At 45.6% G+C, this 26884-nt stretch overlaps 2 protein-coding genes across 3 annotated transcripts in view; both read right to left on the reverse strand.

Moving 5' to 3' along the window:
• Positions 1-1188: 1188 nt before the first annotated feature.
• Positions 1189-4227, reverse strand: mif (macrophage migration inhibitory factor). The gene is made up of 3 exons (XM_072242840.1): positions 4025-4227; positions 1777-1949; positions 1189-1400 (listed from the first exon to the last, which is right to left on the reverse strand). The coding sequence occupies exons 1-3, from the start codon at positions 4130-4132 to the stop codon at positions 1334-1336; spliced, it is 348 nt and encodes a 115-aa protein (XP_072098941.1). The 5' UTR covers positions 4133-4227; the 3' UTR covers positions 1189-1333.
• Positions 4228-5817: 1590 nt separating this feature from the next.
• The window catches only part of slc2a11l (solute carrier family 2 member 11, like), a 64944-nt gene continuing 43877 nt past the window's right edge, over positions 5818-26884 (reverse strand). For both annotated transcript variants that reach the window (XM_072242838.1, XM_072242839.1), the window contains exons 10-12: positions 16910-16985; positions 12128-12255; positions 5818-8550 (exon numbers count right to left, since the gene is read on the reverse strand). In XM_072242838.1, the coding sequence (XP_072098939.1) occupies positions 8326-8550; positions 12128-12255; positions 16910-16985 (429 nt within the window). In that variant the 3' untranslated portion in view covers positions 5818-8325. The remainder of the gene's footprint in view (positions 8551-12127; positions 12256-16909; positions 16986-26884) is intronic.

Below are 26884 nucleotides of genomic sequence, written 5' to 3' on the forward strand. Positions count from 1 at the left end.
CAAGGAATTATGGATCTGTATTCCCAGACCCCTCTGTCCTATCGCACTCATTGCCCTACTGTTCACTGTGCAAGCCCTACTGGTTCATCCTTCCAAAATGCACCACCTCACACTTGTCTGCAGTAAATTTCCATACTATAAAAGACTCTGTCAACCCTATCCATGCCTCTCATAACTTTATCAGTTCTATCCTCGGGATCTGATGCTCCAGAGGAATCAATACAAATATGTCCCACCTCACACCCTCTAATCCAGGAAGCATTCTAGCAAAACCTCTTCTGCACCCTCTCAAAGGCCTCCCCATCCTTCCTGTAATATGGTAATCAGAATTACACAAAATGATACCCCCAGGAATTTGCCCAGAGCTGGATCTTCAGGCTCCTGCACCTCCTCTCCGATGACAGTAATGAGAAGAGAGCATGTTCCAGTTAGACCCTAACAGATGGCGCACCTTGTGAAGACGTTTTAACGATGGGAGGGTTGTGCCCATGACGGAACTGGCTGAGTCTACAACTCTGCAGTGTCTTTCAGTCCTGCACATTGGAGTCTCCATGCCAGCCAGAATACATCTGTAGAAATTTGCAAGAGTCTTTGGTAGCATACCAAATGTCCTCAAACTCCTAATGAAATAGAGCCACTGGCATGCCTTGTTCATGATTACATCTATGCGTTGGCCCAGAATAAATCCTCTGAGATGTTGACACCCAGACCCAAAGCTGCTCATCCTTTCCACTGCTAACCCCTGGATGAAGACTGGCACACCTTCTGAAGTCCACAATCAATTCCTTGGTCTTGCTGAAGTGAAGTGTAAGTTTGTTGTTGAGGCACCACTCCACCATCTCTCTAACACAGACTGGATCTCAGGGTGATCACAGTCTGATATCTTACTGAACATTTAGCTCAACTTTCTCATCTCTGGAAAAAGACCAGAGTGCAAGGGTTTGGGTACGGTATCTTGGACAGAGGGGTCTGGATAACATGCACAATGATGGGCAGAGTACAATATGCACATATATAGTGATAATTATAGTACAAGTGCAGAATATTTACCCAACACCTTGCAAAAACATGCACTATACTTTCACACACACTGCAAACATTAACTGTACATATGTAACATACAGCATAAAAACACATGAACACATTGCACTGATGGTCTGAGATAAAAGGACAATTTACACAATGAAAGTTGCTGAATTTAATTTATTGTTGCAAGGAATTACCTACATGATGTCAAGAATCACATTTCTAGCTTATCAGCCACTATTAATATAAGACAACAAACAAAACTATTACTGTGCATATCATGGTGGGATGGTCTTAGGATCACAACCTAGCCAAAGGTGGAGTTATCCCAGCCAACATTAGCGGGATTCAGATCCTGGAAAGTGATGTACATCCTGCGGATCAAAAAAAGGAAAAGAAATCAGCAAGCAGCCCAGACAGGAATCCCTTTCTGAGCAAAACAGACTAAATCTGAAATTCAATAAGCTAAAATATGCTTGGTGCTGCAACTCTCCAAATCAAAGCAGCAGCCCACCCAGACCTTTGTATTTTCTGTAACCCGTGGGGCTCCTCCCGTGAAGCTCAGACTGATAATTATCCTTTGATTATGAAAGCACTCCAGTGGGTTTCAAATGATTAGCCATGCATAGCAGAACTCTGAGAGGATGCCAGGTGTGGGAGTGGCAGATAGTCTCTGAGATGAGGTACCAGAGAACTCGCTGCACACCCAAACCTGTCAGCCCCACCACCAACCCACCCAGCCAGCCTTACCTGTCAGCGGAAATGTGCAAGTGCTTGTTCACCAATTCAAACAGCAGTCTGGAGTAGTGCTTGTTCTGCTTGTTGTTGATTTTGCCAATGCTGGATAAAGAGGCAAGAGCACAGGGATCCGAGGATCCACCGAAATGCATCAACTGGTCGGGCACAATGTGCACTGCGATATACTGAAAAACACATGAAGAGTTCACCAGTTACGTCCTTGCTCCCAGCACAGGCTGAGTAGTCCACAGGGGGAGGCATCAACACTACTCAGAGGAACAGCTGGGGGTGGGGGAAGAGGAGACTATCAGCTATCAGCTCAATTTCTTGGATGTTTTCCATGGACTCCTAACCCAACATCCAATCCCAGTCATCACCCAATACATCCAATTCTGGCCTAGTCACTTCTACTTCCCAATCACGTTGCCACTCCTAACCCCACACTCACTTCCACTCCTACTTCCCTGGGACACCATGCAGCTCAGCCCCGTGAGCTGAGCTTGGCTCATGCCAGTGTCCCTGTGGGAGGGTGCACTGGGGCCTCTCACCCATGCAAAGCCCTGGCAACAGACAGAACTGCTCTGGGATGAGGGGAAGGTAATTTGGTTAGTAAGATTTAGCCCCCAGGCCAGGCAATCTAGTTAGTAGGAACACTGCACCCCATTCGCCCTCAAACCTGATCTTGCATTCAAACTACACGCACAATCACCTTAACTCTTCCCTTCTGGCTGCTTGCATCACTGACATCTATCTTTGTGTAATCAGCCTTCACTGAGGACTTTACCATTCAGGATCAGAAAGGGGGCAATCAGAAGGTAGTGCCAACAGGTTATTCAATACGACAAAGATGAGGAGGAATTTCTGAACCAGAGGGTGGTGAAACTGTGGAATTTATTGCCATAGGAAGCTGTGGAGGATAAGTCAACGGGTACATTTAAAACAGAAGTTAATAGGTAAGGGTCCGCTCCCCCACTCCTCTCCTCCCTCACTTGCCACTCCCCTACTCCTCTCCTCCCTCACTCGCTGCTCCCCTACTCCTCTCCTCCCTCACTCTAATCCCCCACTCCTCTCCTCCCTCGCCGCTCCCCTACTCCTCTCCTCCCTCACTCTCCGCTCCCCCACTCCTCTCCTCCCTCACTCTAGTCCCCCACTCCTCTCCTCCCTCACTCTCTGCTCCCCCACTCCTCTCCTCCCTCCGCTCCCCCATTCCTCTCCTCCCTCTCTCCTCTCCTCCCTCTCTCCGCTCCCCCACTCCTCTCCTCCCTCACTCTACTCCCCCACTCCTCTCCTCCCTCACTCTACTCCCCACTCCTCTCCTCCCTCCCTCACACTCACCTCACCACTACCCTTCCCCTCCCTCACACAACCCTATCCCTTTCCTCCATTACACTCCCCTCCCCATCCCTCACACTCCACTCCCCTACCCCCCTCCCTCATTCTCCGCTCCCCTACCTCTCACCTCCCCCACAATCCCCTCCCTTCTCCCTGAAAATCCATTCCTTCTCCTCCCTCACACTCCCCTACCCCCCTCCTCCCTCCCATTCCACTCCCCACTCCCCTCCTCCCTCCCATTCCCCTCCTCACTTCCATTCCACTCCCCTCCTCCATCCCATTTCCCGCCCCACTTCCCTCCTCCCCCTCCCCATTCCCCTCACTTCCATTCCACTCCCCTCCTCCCTCCCATTTCCCTCCCCACTCCCCTCATTCTCCTCCTCACTTCCATTCCCCTCCCCACTCCCACCCTCCCTCCCATTCTCCTCCCCACTCCCCTCCTCCTCCCTCCCATTCCCCTCCCCCTCCCATTCACCTCCTCACTCCCCTCCCCTACCCCCCTCCTCCCTCCCATTCCCCTCCCCACTCCCCTCCATTCCACTCCCCACTCCCCTCCTCCCTCCCATTCACCTCCTCACTCCCCTCCCCGCTCCTCCTCCTCCCTCCCATTCCCCTCCCCCTCCCATTCACCTCCTCACTCCCCTCCCCGCTCCCCCTCCTCCCTCCCATTCCCCTCCTCCTATTCCCCTCCCTCCCATTCCCTTCCCCCCTCACTCTCCCCATCCCATCGCCTCACCCCTACCCATCCTCCTTCGCCTCTCTCCTATCCCTTTTCCTCCTCACTCCCTGCCCCCGGCCCTACCGCTCTCAGCCCTCCCTCTCCCTCTGCCCCTCCAGCCGCACTCCTTTGCGTCATTGAAATGTCGACGAATCCCTGCGAGAAGGGATGGAGTGTCTCCGGTCACCTCAGCCAGCAGGTCCCGCTTACCTTCTGAGGCTTTCCCATTTGTTCACTCAGCAGGGCCGTGATCTCCTCTGCCAGCACGTCCGGGATGTTCGAGCGGCTCAGATTCGTGCTCAGGACAAAAGTCGGCATCTTTGCTTTTGCTGCTAACTCGACCTCACACTGCGGAAAGCGGCAAGCGGCAAGCGGCAAGCGGCAGGCGGCAGCACGTGATCACAGTCCTCCCAACACCAGAGGGCGCGGTGAGTACCGACGCACACACCGCCAAAGGGCCAGGCGCCGGTGTCCAGCACTCCTCCCAACACCAGAGGGCGCGGTGAGTACCGACGCACACACCGCCAAAGGGCCAGGCGCCGGTGTCCAGCACTCCTCCCAACACCAGAGGGCGCGGTGAGTACCGACGCACACGCCGCCAAAGGGCCAGGCGCCGGTGTCCAGCACTCCGCCCAACACCGGTGGACGCAGCAGCAGACAACCGGCACTTCGCCCACTTTGTCGGTAGGCATTCGGCAACGGCTTTGGTACTATTACAAACTGAGCTACGAAATATAGCAGAGTCCAGGAAGTAGCTCTGCACATCATTCCAACTCATTCTACTTGCTCTACGTGCATAAGAATTGTGATCACTATCTCCGAAATGCTCTCCCACTGAGAGATGTAACACCTCACCGGGTTCATTTCCCAATACCAGATCAAGTACAGCCTCTCCTCTTGTAGGCTTATCTACATATTGTGCAAGGAACCCTTCCTGAACACACCTGATAAACTCCACCCCATCTAAACCCCTCACTCTAGGGAGATGCCAATTGATATTTGGGAAATTAAAATCTCCCACCACAACCATCTATAAGATCTGTAAGAAGCCAATGTCTGCCTTGCATATATTGTCAAACTACCTGTAACATTGCTATACAATCAATCTTCATCCCGGAGGCCCAAATCAACCACAGGCAAAGGGGAAATCCATGGAGACGAAGGACCATATCTACATTAAACAATCCAAGATTTTGTGCCCATTCATTTCCTAGTGACCCAAAACTGAAGACCTTACAAATGCAGTACTCCCAACACTATTATTGTCGCCAAATTTGGATGACCAGCCTTATGTCCTCTTAAATTAACCCAATAAACCACTGGTATCTATAACGGTATAAAGGTACTTCACACATTTCTACCAGTAATACTGAAATCGAAGGTGATTCATTAGCACCACAACGTAATCTCAATGCTTGAGCTGAAGGGGCTTTACGATCACTGGTGGTACGGCTGACCCATAAGCAACACACCCAAGGACAGATCTGATTAAAGAAACATAAGTTTGTTTATGTGACCTCCTACTCACATCTTTTTTTCTAACCTGCAGGAGCGAATGGTCATACTGAAGAGATTCTGCAGATGCTGGAAATCCAGAGCAACACATAAAATGCTGGGGGTCACCAGAGGTAAAGCCTGAAGAAGAAATGAGGTAAAGAGGAGAGTGGTCCATGGAAAAACAGGAAGGAGTAGGGGCACCAGAGGAAGGTGATAGGTGGGAGAGGAGCAAAGGGTGTACGAGGGGAGACATAATGGAGAATGGAAAAGAGAGAAGGGGGAGGGAATTACTGAAACTTAGAAAAATCAATGTTCATGCCATCAAGTTAGCTGCTACCCAGATAGAATATGAGGTTTTGTTCCTCCAACCTGAGAATGGAATCATCGAGACAGTAGAGGAGGTATTGGACCAACATCAGAATAGGAATGGGAAGTAGAATTAAAATGGGAAATCCCACTTGTTGTCCTACTGAAGTAAAATGGGCTATGAAAATTATTGCAGTCATACAAATAATTTGGACAGTAACATAAGCCAGACCTTACATTGTTGTTTATTACCATTTATTTTTGAATACATTTTCACAATAGATATTGATAGTTTGAAGTAATATTGTAAAACATTCGTGAACAGTAAACAATAAATGTAGAACATACATCAGGAGTGCATCAGATGCACAGCATGATGTAAAAGGAGGCTTCACCTCAGATTAACACCCATTTGATGATCTCATCAAGGGTCACTGGGTACCAACAGGCAATCTTTAACAGGTCAAATAAATAAGACTTGAAAATGTCAAAAAGATAGAGAGAGTGCTCCATGATCAACAAGTAGTTTAAGCTTCTGGTCAGTTACCCTGTTGAGTTTGGTGTTCAGCCAGTACCTTCCCAGTTTTCACATACTAACATATGAACTCTTTGGAAGGACTTGCCTGTGAAGTCCCAGTGTAAACTCATCACCTTAGGTTCACCATGAAGGTATGATGGAGATTCCCTTACAACGTAAATGAGTTGCTGAGGCTTGTCCCACGAGCTTGCAGTGTGCTCCAACAACCCCAGCTACTGTTGGTGAAGGTATCAACCAGCTGGCTTTAAGATGAAGAACAGAACTGTGCTGAGTAATCTTTGTCAATCTGGATATCAGAGTGGCTTTGATGCTTTGTAAGAGAATGGATTGAATTGATGATAGAATGAATGGAGAAAAAGACATCCCAATTGTATTTACTGTATATATTATGAATAAAATCTTTACTATCATTCCTCTGCATATCAACCCACCATAATAGGTGTGGTGAACTGAGAGGAACATGAGTTTGTTTCTGCAGTATTAGTGTTGTGAAGGTATTTGTCTTGCACAGAAAGAAGAAACGGAATGTTTAGAGGTTTGTAACAAGACTGGCATTATTTCATTTTCACTGGTCAACCATACCCATCTGCTGATTGAGATGGCCATTTTACAACCACAATGGCCTTTTTATATCAGTCACTTACTTAAAATCCGGATGCACAGCGGCCCCACAGGTAATGGTGCTGTCTGAGCTCTAGTGACCTATGTTTGTGCCTTGCCTCAGGTGGTGTGTGTGGAATTTGCACTTTCTCCCTGTGCCCACATGTAACTAGAGAAAGATCTTGTCAGAATCCTCAGATCAACTCACAGGAAGGCACTGAGCCCCGAAACCTTTCCAGCAAACGCAGAGAGCAATAAATCTAAGCAGTAAACTGAAATCCCAGAGAGACAGCTCAAGTCTCCAATTAATGTTAAAGTAGATCCCAAACAGTAAGCACTGGAGTGGAGAAAACAACTAGGACTTTTCCAACATATTGATCACCTAGTTTTCACTCCTGATGGTACACTTTGACCTTCTGCAAGTTGAAACTAATGTAAGCAGAACTTTGGAAAGGGCGGTCACTGAGCTACGCAGAAAGTCCAATCAGAGGGTGTTATGTTAAGAGCAGTGGAACAGAAGTGCCAGCTGATTACTTGAGCCCAGAACTCCTGCTCCCAGCCAATGCTTGTGGAGTGTGTGGTGTGAATCGCATTTAACAGCATACTGGAAATGGCCAAGACAAGGACTTCCTAGACCATGGCAGAGGGCAATGAAGAGACCGAGTGGGACTGTGCTCACTAAATTCCCTCCCTAAACGATATAATGGGCAAGTTGTTCAATAGTTTGACCGTTTTACACTCATTTTTATGGAAACCATGTCTCTGAACCCAACTGTGAGACACTGCTACAAAATCCAAAATCAAATCAAATAGAGACTACAGACACTTTTAGAATATTAAAATTTAAGAGACACCACCAAAACCTGTGTAACAGCATCACAGCGCTCCACTGGCAGGTAACATTTTCATGTCACCTTTCTGTCTGCTGTGGCTGAGACAGAGGTATCTCTCCCCAATTTACAAACTGTGATTTTGTCCTGTTCCACATTCTCAAACCCAACCGTCTAAGCTAATTCTCCAATGCAGCACAGAGGACAAAAGAGGCACATTTTCCCTTTTGCATCATATTAAAACATTCCCATAACACTAGTCCGTGGAGCAGCAGCATTCTCACAACAAAACAGATTGGTCATTATCATATTGCTGTTTATGCTGTGCACACATTGACTGCTGTGCCTCCTACATTAGTTACTTGACAGGCTGTAAAATGCTTCTGCTCAGCCCAAGGGTGCAAAAGGCACTTTGTTTCTTTATTCTATGTTAACAGTAGGCTCCTTACAACCCTCAGCAAAAATTCAACCGAGAACACAGAGTGAATCAAACCCACTAACAGCAAAAGGCAAAACCAGACAAAGTAATTACAGCCTTGTTATTTTCAACCAAAACCATTCAAAAAATATAACAAATCCAACATCCAGAGCCTCAGTGCCCGCCCCAGTTGTAGAAATAGTTTCCACAATGTCGGCATACTGACTGGAATTGCAGCCCACAAAAGGATCTGAGCTCAGAGCTGTATCTCACTCACCACCTTCCAGTGGCTGAATCTGTTGCAGTTTTTGATGCTAACCTCTTACAGTTTGGTAGCAATGACAAAGACCTCTGGAACGTTCTGAGACAGTCTCCTACGAATTGCCACTGAGCTGCCCCCCATCCTCTTCCGGTTTATTTTCCGAAACTCTCCTGTGATCTCCAGAACAGTTTTCCCTTTAGTTTCTGGCAAAATGATGAAGACGTACACGGCAATGATCAAACAGTCGCCCAGGAATATGAGGAAGCAGAATGGACCCAGTCCCTCCTGGGAAAGCAAGAAACAGCAGCATGAACACTCACTAGTCACCCCTTCAACATGCAAACTCACCCCTGTCATTCTCAGGATTCTGCTAAGGCAGCTCTAAAGGTACCTCCTGCTACCACGACATCTGGAAAATTCAAGCGTACGCATACAAGAGAAAAGAACCCAAGAGATTCTGCAGATGCTGAAAATCCAGACCAACACAAACAAAATGCTGGAGGAACTCAACAGGTCAGGCAGCATCTATGGGGAGGAATAAACTGTCAACATTTTGGGCTGAGACCCTTCATGGGACTGAAGGAAGGGGGCAGAAACCAGAAAAAGAAGATGTGTAGAAGGGATGGAGTACAAGCTGGCAGGCGATAGGTGAGAGGGGGTAGGTAGGTGGGTGAGTGGGGGAGTGGGCTCGAAGTGAGAAGCTGGGACGTGATAGGTGGAAAAGGTAAAGGGCTGAAGAAGAAGGAATTTGATAGCAGAGGAGAGTGGACCATGGGAGAAAGGGAAGGAGAATCACTAACACATCCAACTATAAATTCAAAAGCAATTCTTCACCAGGGAAACAATTAGTAATAGATTTCACAACCACAAAGCATCATTAGGGTGACCAATAGAAATGCAAATAAGCACATGGGGCAAAGCATATAAATGATATATTAACAGGGATTGGCGAAGAAGGAAACACCAGTGGGCATAAACTCGGCTTGGACTTGTTTAGCCAAAATAAACTTGTTTCCATGTTTTAGATAGCAGTATCACAGAAGGGTGAGCCTGACATCAGTCATAAGTATTAAACAATTTCAAAATAACATCTCAACTCTTGTGTTCAATGTCCTGATTTATGAAGGCCAATGTGCCCAAAGCTCTCTTTAAGATCCCATCTACCTGTGATGCCACTTACAAGGAATTATAGATCTATATTCCCAGATCCCTCTGATCTTTCTACTTTAGGTATTCTAAAGGATAGCATTCTGTCTGTAAGTACTTGGACAGACAGGGTCTGATTAGAAATAGTCAACGTAGCTTTTTGCAAGGTAGGTCAATGTCTAACCGATCTTATAGTGTTTTTTTGAGGAGATTACCAAGAAGGTTGGTAAAGGAAAGGTGGTGGATGTTATCTACAAGGCCTTTGACAAAGTCCTGCATGGGAGGCAGGTCCAGAAGGTTAAGTCGCTTAGCATTCAGGATGAACTAGTGAATTGGATTCAATTTTGACTTAGCAGAAGCTAGCCTGTGATAGTAAACAGTTGTCCCTCCGACTGGAGGCTTATAATTAGTGTTGTGCCACAGGGATAGGTGCTAGGTCCATTGTTGTTCACCATCTATATTAATGATTCAACTAATAATGTGGTAAACTGGATCAGCAAATTTGCAGATATCACCAAGCTTGGGGGCTTGGAGAGTAGCAAGCACAATTATTCAAGCTTGAAGCATGATATAGACCAAATGGGAAAATGGGCTGAAAAATGTTAGATGGAGTTTAACATAGACAACTGTGAGGGTTGCACTTAGGGAGGATCAAACAGGATAAGACTTACACAGTAAATTGTCGGCTACTGAGGTGGAGGTGTGCAGTAGAAAGAACAGAGGGATCTGGGAATACAGATCTATAATTCCTTGTAAGTGGCATCACAGGTAGATGGGATCTTGAAGAGAGCTTTGGGCATATTGGCCTTCATAAATCAGGACACTGAACACAAGAGTTGAGATGTTATTTTGAAATTGTTTAAGATGTTGGTGAGGCTGAATTTGCAGGTCTGGTCACCTGCCTACCTACCACAAACAGGAAAAATGTCAATAAGCTTGAAAGAGAGCAGACAAAATTCACAAGGGTGTTGCCTGGTCTTGAGGACCTGAGTTATAGGGAAAGGGAACTTAATTCACTGGAGCACAGGAGAATGAGGGAGGATATTCTAGAAGTAAACATATTTATGAGGATTATAGATACTGTGAGTGCATGCAGGCTTTTACCCCTCAGGCTGAGTGAAACTAGAACTAGAGATATATCTTTACTATACCTCTTTCTACCCTGTTTCCTGTAAAAACGCTATTCCCTTCTCTCAGTTCCTTTGTCTCCGCCGCATCTGTTCCCAGGATGAGGCTTTCCTTTCCAGGACATCAGAGTTGTCCTCCTTCTCTGCAACTGGGTTTCCCTTTCTCCACCATTGATGCTGCCCTCACCACATCTCCCCCATTTCCCAGACTTCCGCGCTCGCCCCCATCTTCCTGCTGCCTAAACAGGGATAGAGTTCCTCTCGTCTTCATCTACCACCCCATGAGCCTCCACATCCAACACACTACTCTCTGCAACCTCAACCATCTTCAACAGGATTTCACCACCGAGCACATCATTCCCTCCCCTCCCCACTCTCAGCTTTGTGCAGGGATCGCTGCCTCTGTGATCTCCATAACTATTTATCCCTCCCTACCAATCTCCCTCAGGCATAGATCCCTGCAAGTGACAGAAATGCTATACCTTTAACTCCTTTTTGGGCCACTAACAGCCCTTTCAGGTGAGGCAACACTTCACCTGTGAATCTGCAGGGGTTGTCTATTGTATCCAGTGCTCCCAATGCAGCCTCCTCTACATTGGTGAGACCTGACATAAACTGAGGAACCACATTGTTGAACACCTCTGCTCCACCTGCCAAAAGGAGAATTTCCTGGTGGCCAATGATTTTAATTCATATCCCCATTCCATTCCGACATATCGGACCATGGATTCCTCTTTTGCCATGATGAAGCCACTCTCAGGATAGAGGAGGAATGCCTCATATTCCATCTAGATAGCCTCCAACCTAATGGTATGAACACTGATTTCTCTTCCGGTATCCCTCTCCCTTCCCTCTTCTTTTATTCCCTGCTTTGGCCTCCCACCTCTTCTCCTCCCCCTTCTCCTCCCCTGCCTATCACCTCCCCCTGGTGTCCCTCCTTTTTCCCTCCCATAATCCACTCTCCTCTCCTATCAGATTCCTTCTTTTCCAGCCCTTTATCTTTTCCACCCACCTGTCTTCCAGCTAGTCCTTCTTCCCCTCCCCCCACCTTTATACTGGTATCTTCCCCCTTCCTTTCCAGTCCTGAAGAAGGTTCTCAGCCTGAAACGTCGACTGTTTATTCATCTCCAGAGACGCTGCCTGACCTGCTGAGATCCTCCAGCATTTTGTATGTGTTGCACCAGAGGTTGTAGGTTGAGGAGGAAAGATGAAGTACTTAAGGAGAATTTGAGGGGAACATCTTCACTCAGAGGTGGTGTGAGTGTGAAACAAGCTGCCAGCAGAAGTTGTAGATGTGGGTTCAATCGTAGCATTTAAATAGGGTCCTGGACAAAAGAGGTGTGGAGAGCCATGTCCCAGATGTAGGGAGATGGTTCTAGGCTGGCATGGGCTAGATGGGCTGAAGAGTCAGTTTCTTTGCTCCAGAGTCCTATGTCTCTATAACTATGCCAAAGCAATGGAAGGTGTTACGGGTCATCAGTGGAGTACGTGAATTACCAAACAGAGCTGAAGAACAATAGTAGATACCACGGGAATTAGACTGAGCAGCCTTCCTTTCCCAGGGTTTCTCTATGACTGTACTTACTTACCACAATATACGGGAAGATCATTCCCATGAGGACGAGTCCTAGCCACTGGAAGGAGCCATTAATCATGAAGGCAACAGGCCGGTATGGCTGAGTAAAGATTTCGAAGGGAATGATTGCAGTCACACCCGCTGGAAAGGCAAGCAATTGTAGCATCAGTATAGACCGTCACAGTGACTTGGCAGTGCTGAGACTCAATAGCTATGTTCCCGCTAAGCTGCGCGCGCACACACGTTTTTCAACCAGTGCACACAGGAAATTAATGTGCGCACAAAAAGTTAGTTACCTAAAATAATGTAGTAATTAATAATTATTGAAAATAATCCTTTAGCTAAATGTTTCTGTTAACTAGTTAGTCAGTTTTTCAAATACCACAGTGCATGTCACTAATTTACGTCACCTCACCTTTCCTGTTCCGATTTGTACAGCTGCATCACGGCAGCAGCCATCTTTGGTGGACAGTGTTCATATCGTAAAATTTACAAAGATCTGTTTCAAATCCTGTTGATAGCTTACTAAGTTTTTATTGAAAAAGATCAGTCAAATGATCCTGTGGCTAAATACTGTCATAAGAATTTGATAAACATCACATACAAAGTAGCTTTACAGGTTTTAAGTGACGTCTTTGATGGACTGGCTGCACTGTGCAAGATTCTGCAGAAGAGTGGCCTGACACCGATTGATTCGCTTCCATTTTGCGCGAGGCAAAATTAACAAGATAAGAAAACAGTACCTGGGAAACAATGTTTTGTGGAGTGACAAAGTTAAAGTTTTGCTAAGCCAACAACATGAAGAAAACATCGCAGTAGATACAAGTAGATACAAAAAGGACGGGTTACACTTGGATCCCAGGGGGAACAATATCCTGGCGGGGAGATTTGCGAGGGCTACTGAGATGACTTTAAACTAGAATGGTTGGGGGGAGGGAATCAAATTAAGGAGACAAGGAGAGGGGAGGTTAGTTCACAAATGGAGAAGGCAGGTAGGCGGTGTGTGAGGGAGGATAGGCAGGGGACAGAGATCAGGAGCACTCAGACCAAAGATGTAGGGGACAAGGAAGAAAAAGATAACAAAGTTGCTTGCACCATTAGGGATAAACAGAGAGTAAGAGGTGGAGAGTTTCTTAAATGCATCTATTTTAATGCGAGGAACATTGTAAGAAAGGTGGATGAGCTTAGAGCATGGATTGATACCTGGAAATATGATATTGTAGCTGTTAGTGAAACGTGGTTGCAGGAGGGGTGTGATTGGCAACTAAGTATTCCAGGATTTCGTTGCTTCAGGTGTGATAGAATAGGAGGGGCAAGAGGGGGAGGTGTTGCATTGCTTGTCAGAGAAAATATAACAGCGGTGCTCTGGCAGGATAGATTAGTGGACTCATCTAGGGAGGCTGTTCGGGCGGAATTGAGGAATGGAAAAGGTGTTGTGATGCTTCTGTGGGTGTATTATAGACCACCTAATGGGGACCAAGAACTGGAGGAGCAAATTTGTAAGGAGGTAGCAGATATCTGCAGTAAGCACAAGGTTGTGATTGTGGGAGATTTTAATTTTCCACACATTGACTGGGAAGCCCATTCTGTAAAAGGGCTGGATGGTTTGGAGTTTGTCTAATGTGTGCAAGATAGTTTTTTGCAGCAATACAAAGAGGTACCAACTAGAGAAGGGGCAGTGTTGGATCTCCTGTTAGAGAATGAGATAGGTCAGGTGACGGAGGTATGTGTTGGGGAGCAGTTCGGGTCCAGTGATCACAATGCTATTAGTTTCAATATAACTATGGAGAAGGATAGGACTGGACCCAGGGTTGAGATTTTTGATTGGAGAAAGGCTAACTTTGAGGAGATGCAAAAGGATTTAGAAGGAGTGGATTGGGACAATTTGTTTTATGGGAAGGATGTAATAGAGAAATGGAGGTCATTTAAAGGTGAAATTTTGAGGGTGCAGGATTTTTATGTTCCTGTTAGGTTGAAAGGAAAGGTTAAAAGTTTGAGAGAGCCATGGTTTTCAAGGGATATTGGAAACTTGGTTCGGAAAAAGAGAGGGATCTTCAATAAATATAGGCAGCTTGGAGTTAATGAGGTGCTCGAGGAATATAAAGAATGTAAAAAAAATCTTAAGAAAGAAATTAGAAAAGCTAAAAGAAGATACGAGGCTGCTTTAGCAAGTAAGGTGAAAATAAATCTAAAGGGTTTCTACAGTTACGTTAATAGCAAAAGGATAGTGAGGGATAAAATTGGTCCCTTAGAGAATCAGAGTGGACGGATATGTGTGGAGCAAAAAGAGATGGGGGAGATTTTGAACAATTTCTTTTCTTCAGTATTCACTAATGAGAAGGATATTGAATTGTGTAAGGTAAAGGAAACAAGAAGGTAGTTATGGAAAGTATGACGATTAAAGAAGAGGAAGTACTGGCACTTTTAAGGAATATAAAAGTGGATAAGTCTCCGGGTCCGGAAAACATATTCCCTAGGACCTTGAGGGAAGTTAGTGTGGAAATAGCAGGGGCTCTGACAGAAATATTTCAAATGTCATTAGAAACGGGGATGGTGCCGGAGGATTGGCATATTGCTCATGTGGTTCCATTGTTTAAAAAGGGTTCTAAGAGTAAACCTAGCAATTATCGGCCTGTAAGTTTGATGTCAGTGGTGGGTAAATTGATGGAAAGTATTCTTAGAGATGGTATATATAATTATCTGGATAGACAGGGTCTGATTAGGAACAGTCAACATGGATTTGTGCGTGGAAGGTCATGTTTGACAAATCTTATTGAATTTTTTGATGAGGTTACTAAGAAAGTTGACGAGGGTAAAGCGGTGGATGTTGTCTATTTGGACTTCAGTAAGGCCTTTGACAAGGTTCCACACGGAAGATTAGTTAGGAAGGTTCAATCGTTAGGCATTAATATCGAAGTAGTAAAATGGATTCAGCAGTGGCTGGATGGGAGATGCCTGAGAGTAGTGGTGGATAACTGTTTGTCAGATTGGAGGATGGTGTGTAGCAGTGTGCCTCAGGGATCTGTATTGGGTCCAATGTTGTTTGTCATATATATTAATGATCTGGATGATGGGGTGGTAAATTGGATTAGAAAGTATGCAGATGATACTAAGATAGGTGGAGTTGTGGATAATGAAGTAGGTTTTCAAAGCTTGCAGAGAGATTTAAGCCAGTTAGAAGAATGGGCTGAAAGATGGCAGATGGAGTTTAATGCTGATAAATGTGAGGTGCTATATTTTGGTAGGATTAATCAAAATAGGACATACATGGTAAATGGTAGGGCATTGAAGAATGCAGTAGAACAGAGGGATCTAGGAATAATGGTGCATAGTTCCCTGAAGGTGGAATCTCACGTGGATAGGGTGGTGAAGAAAGCTTTTGGTATGCTGGCCTTTATTAATCAGAGCATTGAGTATAGGAGTTGGGATATAATGTTGAAATTGTATAAGGAATTGGTAAGGCCAAATTTGGAGTATTGTGTACAGTTCTGGTCACTGAATTATAGGAAAGATGTCAATAAAATTGAGAGAGTGCAGAGGAGGTTTACGAAAACGTTGCCTGGGTTTCATCTCCTAAGTTACAGAGAAAGGTTGAACAAGTTAGGTCTTTATTCTTTGGCGCGTAGAAGGTTGAGGGGGGGGGACTTGATAGAGGTGTTTAAAATTATGAGGGGGATTGATAGAGTTGACGTGGATAGGCTTTTTCCATTGAGAATGGGGGAGATTCAAAAAAGAGTACGTGAGGTGAGAGTTAAAGGGCAAAAGTTTAGGGGTAACATGAGGGGGGACTTCTTTACTCAGAGAGTGGTAGCTGTGTGGAATGAGCTTGCAGCAGAAGTGGTTGAGGCAGGTTCGATGTTGTTGTTTAAAGTTAAATTGTACAGATATATGGACAGGAAAGGAATGGAGGGTTATGGGCTGAGTGCAGGTCGGTGGGACTAGGTGAGACTAAGAGTTTGGCACAGACTAGAAGGGCCGAGATGGCCCATTTCCGTGCTGTAATTGTTATATGGTTATACGGTTAAGTTCGCTGTTGACTTTTATGAATAGTCTTTGTGTTCATTTAGAAGAAAGGTTTCCTGAAGATGAGGTATAAGAATGGTCAGCTTTTGACTTCTCCACAATTGCAGATTGTGACTCACATTTGGCAATGAACAAGTTAATGCCTTATGTCTAAAATATCATGATTTTCTAGCTGAAAATACTGTAATAGTTAGACAGTTTAATGATTTCAAATTTTCCATGCAAGAAAAAATTAAACCCAAACTAATTTCAAACTTTGCTCAAATGGTGTCATTTGTACTTCAAAATAAACAGTTTTGCGACCTTGCACAGTTGATGGACATTGGGGGAACCTTTCTTGCATCTAGTGCGGACTGTGAGTGAGGTTTTAGCCTAATGAATCAACTGAAAAACAAGCTGAGAAACCGTTTAGGCGAATGTCATTTGGATATGTTAATGAGAATCAAAAGCTATCAATTGGATGGAAGTTCTATTAGTCTAGATAGAGTTTACAAAGAATGGGTAAATGCCAAAGACAGGAGAGAGAATAAAAAACTGAGTGACTTAAATATATATGTTATTTTGCTGTTATTCTGTGCAGTTTTATGTCAAATATTTTGTAAACCTACGTAAACTGTGCCATGTGTGCATTCAGTGCGCATATACTTTTGTCACAGGAAAAAAATTTGCACAACGTAAGATTTTTGCGCACACTATTAAAAATTAGAGAGAACATTGCTCTATAGTCATTCCTCTTCCCACACCCGCCCTGCTGCCTTTTGCCTGAACTCACCTGGACCAATGCCATAACTGAAAATGTAGGCAAAAATGAGGAATACGCTGCAGTACGGCAACCAGGTGAACTGATGCTGGAAAAAAACAGAAAAATCACTCAATAGCACTATCCTGCACGTTACTTTGTCTCAAGTAGTTACTGATTGCATAAAAAGTAGGAGCAGAATTTGGCTATTTGGCCCATCAACTCTGCTCTGCCTGATCATAGCTGATTTTTTTATTCCCACTCAACACCGTTCTCCTGTCTTTGCCCCATGACCTTTGACACCCTTAGTAATGAAGAACATATCACCCCTATTTTAAATATACTCAATGACATGGTCTTTACTGCAATACCACAGGTTCACCACCCTCTGGCTAAAGAAATTCCTCCTCATCTCTGATTAAAAGGGACGTACAGTATTTATATTCTGAGGGTGTGGCCTCACTACTGGAACCATCCTTTCCACATCCACTTCTAGGCCTATCAATAGGCTTCAATTAGATTCCTCCCCCCCCCCCCCCGCACCTTCTTATTCTTATAAACTCTAACTAGTATAGGTCCAAAGCCATCAAACGCTCCTCTTACATTAACCCTTTCATTCCCAGGATCATTCTCATCCACCTCCTCTGGACCCTCTCCAATGCCAGCATTCCTTTCTTTGGCAGGCTGGTCAAGGACTACATCTGCAGCTTGCTACCACCTACACCGGACCCCTACAATTCACCTACTGATACAACCAACGATGCCATAGCCACAGCACTAGACACAATCCTCACTCACCTGGAGAAGAGGGATGCATACGTTAGAATGCTGTTCTTGGACTACAGTTCAGCATTCAACACCATAATTCCCCCCAGGCTCGACAGGAAGCTCAGAGTCCTTGGCCAGCACCCCACCTTGTGCAGCTGGATCCCAGACTTCCTGTTCCATCGCAGACAGGTGCTAACGATGAGCTCCCTCACCTCTGCCCCTTTGATCTTGAACAACAGAGCCCCCCCAGGGTTGTGTCCTGAGCCCCTTCCTCTACTCCCTATACACCCACGACTGTGTTGCCATGCGCAGCTCCAATCTGCTGATCAAATTTGCAGATGGTACGGCACTGATGGGCCTTATTTCCAACAATGATGAGACAGCCTACAGTGGAGAAGTCAGCATCCTGACACAGTGGGACCAAGAAAACAACCCCCCTCATTGTCAAAAAAATGAAGGAGTTGGTCGTGGATTACAGGAAGAACAGAGACAGGCTAGCCCCTATTGACCTTAAAGGGTATTGTAGTTTAGAGGGTGAGTAGTTTCAAATTCCTCGGCATACACATTACCGAGGATCTCACCTGGACTGTACATACCGGCTGTGTGGTGAAAAAAGCACAACAGCAACTCTTTCACCTCAGATGGTTGAAGAAGCTTGGCATGAGTCCCCAAATCCTCAGGACTTTCTACAGGGGCATAATCCATCAAGAGCATCCTGACTGGCTGTGCCAATGCCTGGTACAGGAACTATCTGCCCTCAATCGCAGACAACCCAGAGAATCTGTGGATTTGAACTTTCCTCTATTCAGGACATTTAGAGCAGGAAGTGTGCAAAAAGGGCCCAGAGGATCATCAGGAACTCCAGCTACACCAACCACGAACTGTTTCAGCTGCTTCTGTCTGGCCAACAGTACCACACCATTAAGGCCAGGACCAACGGGCTCCAGGACAGCTTCTTTCACCAGGCCATCAGATTTATCAATACACATTGATCTGATTATATATCTGACTGTACATACATGTATACAAAACAATTCTGTATACATTCTTAGTGTTTGGGCAACATCCTCCCACATTTCCCTTCCTTAGCAACAGGGACGTAACATAATGATTTTTACTCCCTCATGTTGTGAGATGGATAAAAAAATTCTAATTCCAATAAGGGACCCAATACTGTTCACGATACTCCAAGTATGATCTTACCAGCAGCTTATAAAACCTCAGTAGTACATCCTTGATTTTATATGATAGTCCTCTGGAAGTGAATGCTCACATAGTATTTGCCTTCCTTCATAGAAACATAGAAAATAGGTGCAGGAGTAGGCCATTCAGCCCTTCGAGCCTGCACCGCCATTTATTATGATCATGGCTGATCATCCAACTCAGAACCCTGCCCCAGCCTTCCCTCCATACTCCCTGATCCCCGTAGCCACAAAGGCCATATCTAACTCCCTCTTAAATATAGCCAATGTACTGGCCTCAACTGCTTCCTGTGGCAGAGAATTCCACAGATTCACCACTCTCTGAGTGAAGAAGTTTTTCCTAATCTCAGTCCTAAAAGGCTTCCCCTTTATCCTCAAACTGTGACTCCTTGTTCTGGACTTCCCCAACATCGGGAACAATCTTCCTGCATCTAGCCTGTCCAATCCCTTTAGGATTTTATACGTTTCAATCAGATCCCCCCTCAATCTTCTAAATTCCAATGAGTACAAGCCTAGTTCATCCAGTCTTTCTTCATATGAAAGTCCTGCCATCCCAGGAATCAATCTGGTGAACCTTCTTTGTACTCCCTCTATGGCAAGGATGTCTTTCCTCAGATTAGGGGACCAAAACTGCACACAATACTCCAGGTGTGGTCTCACCAAGGCCTTGTACAACTGCAGTAGTACCTCCCTGCTCCTGTACTCGAATCCTCTCGCTATAAATGCCAGCATACCATTCGCCTTTTTCACCGCCTGCTGTACCTACATGCCCACTTTCAATGACTGGTGTATAATGACACCCAGGTCTCGTTGCACCTCCCCTTTTCCTAATCAGCCACCATTCAGATAATAATCTGTTTTCCTATTTTTGCCACCAAAGTGGATAACTTCACATTTATCCACATTAAATTGCATCTGCCATGAATTTGCCCACTCACCCAACCTATCCAAGTCACTCTGCATCCTCTTAGCATCCTCCTCACAGCTAACACTGCCACCCAGCTTCGTGTCATCCGCAAACTTGGAGATGCTGCATTTAATTCCCTCATCCAAGTCATTTATATTGTAAACAACTGGAGTCCCAGCACTGAGCCTTGCGGTACCCCACTAGTCACCGCCTGCCATTCTGAAAAGGTCCCGTTTATTCTCACTCTTTGCTTCCTGTCTGCTAACCAATTCTCCATCCACATCAATACCTTACCCCCAATACCATGTGCTTTAAGTTTGCACACTAATCTCCTGTGTGGGACCTTGTCAAAAGCCTTTTGAAAATCCAAATATACCACATCCACTGGTTCTCCCCTATCCGCTCTACTAGTTACATCCTCAAAAAAATCTGTGAGATTCGTCAGACATGATTTTCCTTTCACAAATCCATGTTGACTTTGTCCGATGATTTCACCGCTTTCCAAATGTGCTGTTATCACACCTTTGATAACTGACTCCAGCAGTTTCCCCACCACTGACGTTAGGCTAACCGGTCTATAATTCCCCGGTTTCTCTCTCCCTCCTCTTTTAAAAAGTGGGGTTACATTAGCCACCCTCCAATCCTCAGGAACTAGTCCAGAATCTAACGAGTTTTGAAAAATTATCACGAATGCATCCACTATTTCTTGGGCTACTTCCTTAAGCACTCTAGGATGCAGACCATCTGGCCCTGGGGATTTATCTGCCTTCAATCCCTTCAATTTACCTAACACCACTTCCCTACTAACAAGTATTTCGCTCAGTTCCTCCATCTCACTGGACCCTCTGTCCCCTACTATTTCTGGAATATTATTTATGTCCTCCTTAGTGAAGACAGAACCAAAGTAATTATTCAATTGACCTGCCATGTCCTTGCTCCCCATAATCAATTCACCTGTTTCTGTCTGTAGGGGACCTACATTTGTCTTTACCAGTCTTTTCCTTTTTACACACCTATAAAAGCTTTTACAGTCAGTTTTTATGTTCCCTGCCAGTCTTCTCTCATAATCTTTTTTCCCCTTCCTAATTAAGCCCTTTGTCCTCCTCTGCTGAACTCTGAATTTCTCCCAGTCCTCAGGTGAGCCACTTTCTCTGGCTAATTTGTATGCTTCTTCTTTGGAATTGATACTATCCCTAATTTCTCTTGTCAGCCACGGGTGCACTACCTTCCTTGATTTATTCTTTTGCCAAACTGGGATGAACAATTGTTGTAGTTCATCCATGCAACCTTTAAATGCTTGCCATTGCATATCCACCGTCAATCCTTTAAGTGTCATTTGCCAGTCTATCTTAGCTAATTCACGTCTCATACCTTCAAAGTTACCCCTCTTTAAGTTCAGAACCTTTGTTTCTGAATTAACTATGTCACTCTCCATCTTAATGAAGAATTCCACCATATTATGGTCACTCTTACCCAAGGGGCCTCTCACGACAAGATTGCTAATTAACCCTTCCTCATTGCTCAAAACCCAGTCCAGAATAGCCTGCTCTCTAGTTGGTTCCTCGACATGTTGGTTCAAAAAACCATCCCGCATACATTCCAAGAAATCCTCTTCCTCAGCACCTTTACCAATTTGGTTCACCCAATCTACATGTAGATTGAAGTCACCCATTATAACTGCTGTTCCTTTATTTCACACATTTCTAATTTCCTGTTTAATACCATCTCCAACCTCACTACTACTATTAGGTGGCCTGTACACAACTCCCACCAGCGTCTTCTGCCCCTTAGTGTTACGCAGCTCTACCCATATCGATTCCACATCTTCCCGGCTTATGTCCTTCCTTTCTATTGCGTTAATCTCTTCTTTAACCAGCAACGCCACCCCACCTCCCCTTCCTTCATGTCTATCCCTCCTGAATATTGAATATCCCTGAACGTTGAGCTCCCATCCTTGGTCACCCTGGAGTCATGTCTCTGTGATCCCAACTATATCATAATCATTAATAACAATCTGCACTTTCAATTCATCCACCTTATTACGAATGCTCCTTGCATTGACACACAAAGCCTTCAGGTGCTCTTTTACAACTCTCTTAGCCCTTATACAATTATGTTGAAAAGTGGCCCTTTTTAATACTTGCCCTGGATTTGTCGGCCTATCACTTTTACTCTTCTCCTTAGTACTTTTTGCTTCTACCCTCACTTTACACCCCCCGTCTCTCTGCACTGGTTCCCATCCCCCTGTTGTGAACTAACCTCCTCACGCCTAGCCTCTTTAATTTGATTCCCACCCCCCAACCATTCTAGTTTAAAGTCACCTCAGTAGCCCTCACTAATCTCCCTGCCAGGATATTGGGCCCCCTAGGATTCAAGTGTAACCCGTCCTTTTTGTACAGGTCACGCCTGCGCCAAAAGAGATCCCAATGATCCAAAAACTTGAATCCCTGCCCCCTGCTCCAATCCCTCAGCCACGCATTTATCCTCCACCTCATCGCATTCCTACTCTCACTGTCGCGTGGCACAGGCAGTAATCCCAAGATTACTACCTTTGAAGTCCTTTTTCTGAACTCCCTTCCTAGCTCCCTATATTCTCCTTTCAGGACCTCATCCCTTTTCCTACCTATGTCATTGGTACCTATATGTACCACGACCTGTGGCTCCTCACCCTCCCACTTCAGGATATCTTGGACACGATCAGAAATATCCCGGACCCTGACACCAGGGAGGCAGACTACCATCCGGGTCTCTGGACTGCGTCCACAGAATCGCCTATCTGACCCCCTTACTATCGAGTCCCCTATCACAACTGCCCTCCTCTTCCTTGCCCTACCCTTCTGAGCTACAGGGCCAGACTCTGTGCCGGAGGCACGGCCACTGTCGCTTCCCCCGGGTAAGCTGTCCCCCCCAACAGTACTCAAAGAGGAGTACCTATTGTTAAGGGGTACAGCCTTTCATAACACACAAACTGCCAGAAGAACTCAGCAGGTCAGGCAGTATCTTTGCAAATGAACAAAACAGTTGCCATTTCAGGCCTGGAAAGGAAAGCAGAGGAAGCCAGAATGAAAAGGTGGGTCAAGGGGAAGGAGGATCGCTGAAAGGTGATAGGCGAAGCCAGGAAGCCAGGTAGGTAGATAGGAAGGGCAAAGGGCTGGAGATGAAGGAATCTGATGGAAGAGAAGAGTGGATGTGGGAGAAAAGGCACCAGGGGAGATGATAGGTAGATGAGGAGAGGTAAGGGGCCAGAAGAGTCATAGTCATACTTTATTGATCCCGGGGAAAATTGGTTTTCGTTACAGTTGCGCCATAAATAATTAAATAGAAATAAAACCATAAATAGTTAAATAGTAATATGTAAATTATGCCAGGAAATAATTCCAGGACCAGTCTATTGGCTCAGGGTGTCTGACCCTCCAAGGGAGGAGTTGTAAAGTTTGATGGCCACAGGCAGGAATGACTTCCTATGACGCTCTGTGTTGCATCTCGGTGGAATGAGTCTCTGGCTGAATGTACTCCTGTGCCTAGTCCATTATGTAGTGGATGGGAGACATTGTCCAAGATGGCATGCAACTTGGACAGCATCCTCTTTTCAGACACCACCGTCAGAGAGTCCAGTTCCATCCCCACGACGTCACTAGCCTTACGAATGAGTTTGTTGATTCTGTTGGTGTCTGCTACCCTCAGCCTGCTGCCCCAGCACACATCAGCAAACATGATGGCACTGGCCGCCACAGACTCGTAGAACATCCTCAGCATCGTCCGGCAGATGTTGAAGGACCTCAGTCTCCTCAGGAAATAGAGACGGCTCTGACCCTTCTTGTAGACAGCCTCAATGTTCTTTGACTAGTCCAGTTTATTGTCAATTCGTATCCCCAGGTATTTGTAATCCTCCACCATATCCACACTGACCCCCTGGATGGAAACAGGGGTCACCGGTACCTTAGCTCTCCTCAGGTCTACCACCAGCTCCTTAGTCTTTTTCACATTAAGCTGCAGATAATTCTGCTCACACCATGTGACAAAGTTTTCTACCATGGCTCTGGGGAATGGAGAATAGAAGAGGGGAGAGGAAGGGAGTTTATGGTTGGGGTGAGCCACCTCTCCCTCTCCCTCATCAGTGTGTTCAGTTCATCTACATTAGCTGTGCCGCTGTCTTCTAGGAGTGTGTTCACCATAGTCTTGGGAGGGCACCAAGAGTTCATCCTCCCGTGCTTGGGCTCCCATATGATGACTAGGCTGGCAGGTAGCTCGGGATGGCGTAGACAGTGCCCCGCTAGTTGCAGTCTTCTAGCCTCGATTTTAGTGGAGAGCATCGGTAGGTCGTCATAGAGCTCAATGTTCGTCATGTGCTGTTGCCAACTCACATCAAGAGCCATCCGGAGCATTCGTTCATAGCAACCATCTAGAGACTTCTGCATAGTCTTGGTGAGTATCCACGTCTCGCATCCGTATATGAGAATGGACTAGGCCTGAGTCGACATAGTAGTAGTAGTAGTATTAGTAGTAGTAGTAGTAGTAGTAGTAGTAGTAGTAGTAGTAGTAGTGGTGACTGGTGTCTCTGATTATCTTTATACACCTGCTGCTGTAAATGTCCTCACATCCAGAGGTGCAGGGCTGTCCGTACCACTCTCTAGTTACCAGCGATCAAGGTTGGTGCAGTTCCCATACCAGGTGGTGATACAGCCAGTCAGGATGCTCTCAATGGTGCCCCTGTAGAAGGTCTTAAGGATTTGGGAGCTCATGCCAAACTTCTTCAGTCACCTGAGGTGGAAGAGATGCTGTTGTGCTTTTTTTGCCACCAAGTCGGTGTGTAAAGTCCAGGTGAGATGTTTGGTGATGTGTATACAGAGGAGCTTGAAACTACTCACCCTCTCAACTGCAGACCCATTGATGTTGATCACAGTCAGCCCTTTTGTTTTTCAGACGTTGAGGGAGAGGTTGTTATTTTGGCCCCACTGTGTCAGGATATTAACCCCTCCTCTGTAGGCTGCCTCATTACCACCAGAAATAATGTTGTGCCATCTGCAAATCTGATTGATGCTGTGTGTGGCAGCACAGTCCTGGGTGTCGAGGGGGTAGAGGAGGGGACTCAGTACAGAGCCCTGAGGGGCTCCTGTGTTGAAGGTCAGAGGGGCAGAGGTGAAGGAGCCCATCCTTACCACCTTCTGGCAATCTGGCAGGAAGTCCAGGATCTGGCTGTACAAGGTGGGGTGCAGGCTGAGGACTCTGAGCTTCCCGTCAAGTCTGGAGGGAATTATCGTATTGAATGCTGAACTTAGAGCAGGAGCAGCATTCTAACGTATGCATCCCTCTTCTCCAGGTGAGTGAGGGTGCTGTGGCTATGGTGTCATCAGTAGACCGGTTTCTTTGGTAGGTGAATTATAGAGGGTGCAGTGGGGGTGACAGCATGCTGAGCAGCAGAGGTGCTCACAATCAGAACCAGGTTTATCATCATGTGACGTGAAATTTGTTAACTTAGCAGCAGCAGTTCAATGCAATACATAATCAAGCAGAGAAAAAAATAATAAATAAAATAAAAATCGTAATAAACAAGCAAATCAATTACATATATTGAATAGATTTTTTTAAAATGTGCAAAAACAGAAATACTGTACATTAAAGAAAGTGAGGTAGTGTCCAAAGATTCAATGTTCATTTAGGAATCGGATGGCAGAGGGGAAGAAGCTGTTCCTGAATCGCTGAGTGTGTGCCTTCAGGCTTCTGTACCTCCTACCTGATGGTAACAGTGAGAAAAGGGCATGCCCTGGGTGCTGGAGGTCTTTAATAATGGACGCTAACACGAGGAAATCTGCAGATGCTGGAAATTCAAGCAACACACACAAAATGCTGGTGGAATGCAGCAGGCCAGGCAGCATCTATAGGAAGAGGTACAGTCGACATTTTGGCCAAGACCCTTCGTCTTCTTTCAGTTAATCCTGACGAAGAGTCCCGGCCTGAAACATCGACTGTACCTCTTCCTATAGATGCTGCCCGGTCTGCTGCGTTCCACCAGCATTTTGGGTGTGTTGCTTAATAATGGACGCTGCCTTTCTGAGACACCGCACCCTGAAGGTGTCCTGGGTACTTCATAGGCTAGTACCAAGATGGAGCTGACTAGATTTACAACGCTCTGCAGCTTCTTTCAGTCCTGTGCAGTAGCACCCCCACCCCCATACCAGACAGTGATGCAGCCTGTCAGAATGCCCTCCACGGTACAACTAAAGAAGTTTTTGACTATATTTGATGACATGCCAAATATCTTCAATCTCCTAAGGCTATCTTACCTTCTTAATAACTACATCGATATGTGGGGCCAGGCTAGATCCTCAGAGATTTTGACACCCAGGAACTTGAAGCTGCTCACTCTCTCCACTTCTGATCCCTCTATGAAGATTGGTATGTGCTCCTTCGTCTTACCCTTCCTGAAGTCCACAATCAGCTCTTTCGTCTTACTGACATGAGTGCCAGGTTGTTGCTGTGGCACCATTCCACTAGTTGGCATACCTCACTCCTGTATGCCCTCTTGTCACCACCTGAGATTCTACCAGCAATGGTTGTATCGTCAGCAAATTTATAGATGGTATTTGAGCTATGCCTAGCCACACAGTCATGTGTATGTAGAGAGTAGAGCAGTGAGATAAGCACACACCCCTGAAGTGCACCAGTGTTGATCGTCAGCGAGGAGGAGATGTTATCATCAATTTGCACAGATTGTGGTCTTCTGGTTAGGAAGTCAAGGATCCAATTGCAGAGGGAGGTACAGACGCCCAGGTTCTGCAACTTCTCAATCAGGATTGTGAGAATGATGGTATTAAATGCTGAGCTATAGTCGATGAACAGCATCCTGACATAGGTGTTTGTGTTATCCATATGGTCTAAAGCTGTGTGGAGAGCCATTGAGATTGCATCTGCTGTTGACTTATTGTGGCGAATAGCAAATTGCAATGGGTCCAGTTCCTTGCTGAGGCAGGAGTTCAGTCTAGTCATAACCAACCTCTCAAAGCATTTCATCACTGTAAATGTGAGTGCTACTGGGCGATAGTCATTAAGGCAGCTCACATTATTCTTCTCAGGCACTGGTATAATTGTTGCATTTTTGAAGTAAGTGGGAACTTCCGCCCGTAGCAGTGG

The sequence above is a fragment of the Mobula birostris genome, chromosome 25 (genome assembly GCF_030028105.1).
Source record: "Mobula birostris isolate sMobBir1 chromosome 25, sMobBir1.hap1, whole genome shotgun sequence".
NCBI classification, from domain to species: domain Eukaryota; kingdom Metazoa; phylum Chordata; class Chondrichthyes; order Myliobatiformes; family Myliobatidae; genus Mobula; species Mobula birostris.

Bases quoted from the DNA above. Each gene is read 5' to 3' on its own strand.
- mif (XM_072242840.1), bottom strand. From the start codon at position 4,132: ATGCCGACTTTTGTCCTGAGCACGAATCTGAGCCGCTCGAACATCCCG. The intron at 1,950-4,024 runs GTAAGCGGGACC...TGTGTTTTTCAG, and splicing joins AAATGGGAAAGCCTCAGAAG to TATATCGCAGTGCACATTGT. The intron at 1,401-1,776 runs GTAAGGCTGGCT...TTTGATCCGCAG, and splicing joins TTGCACATTTCCGCTGACAG to GATGTACATCACTTTCCAGG.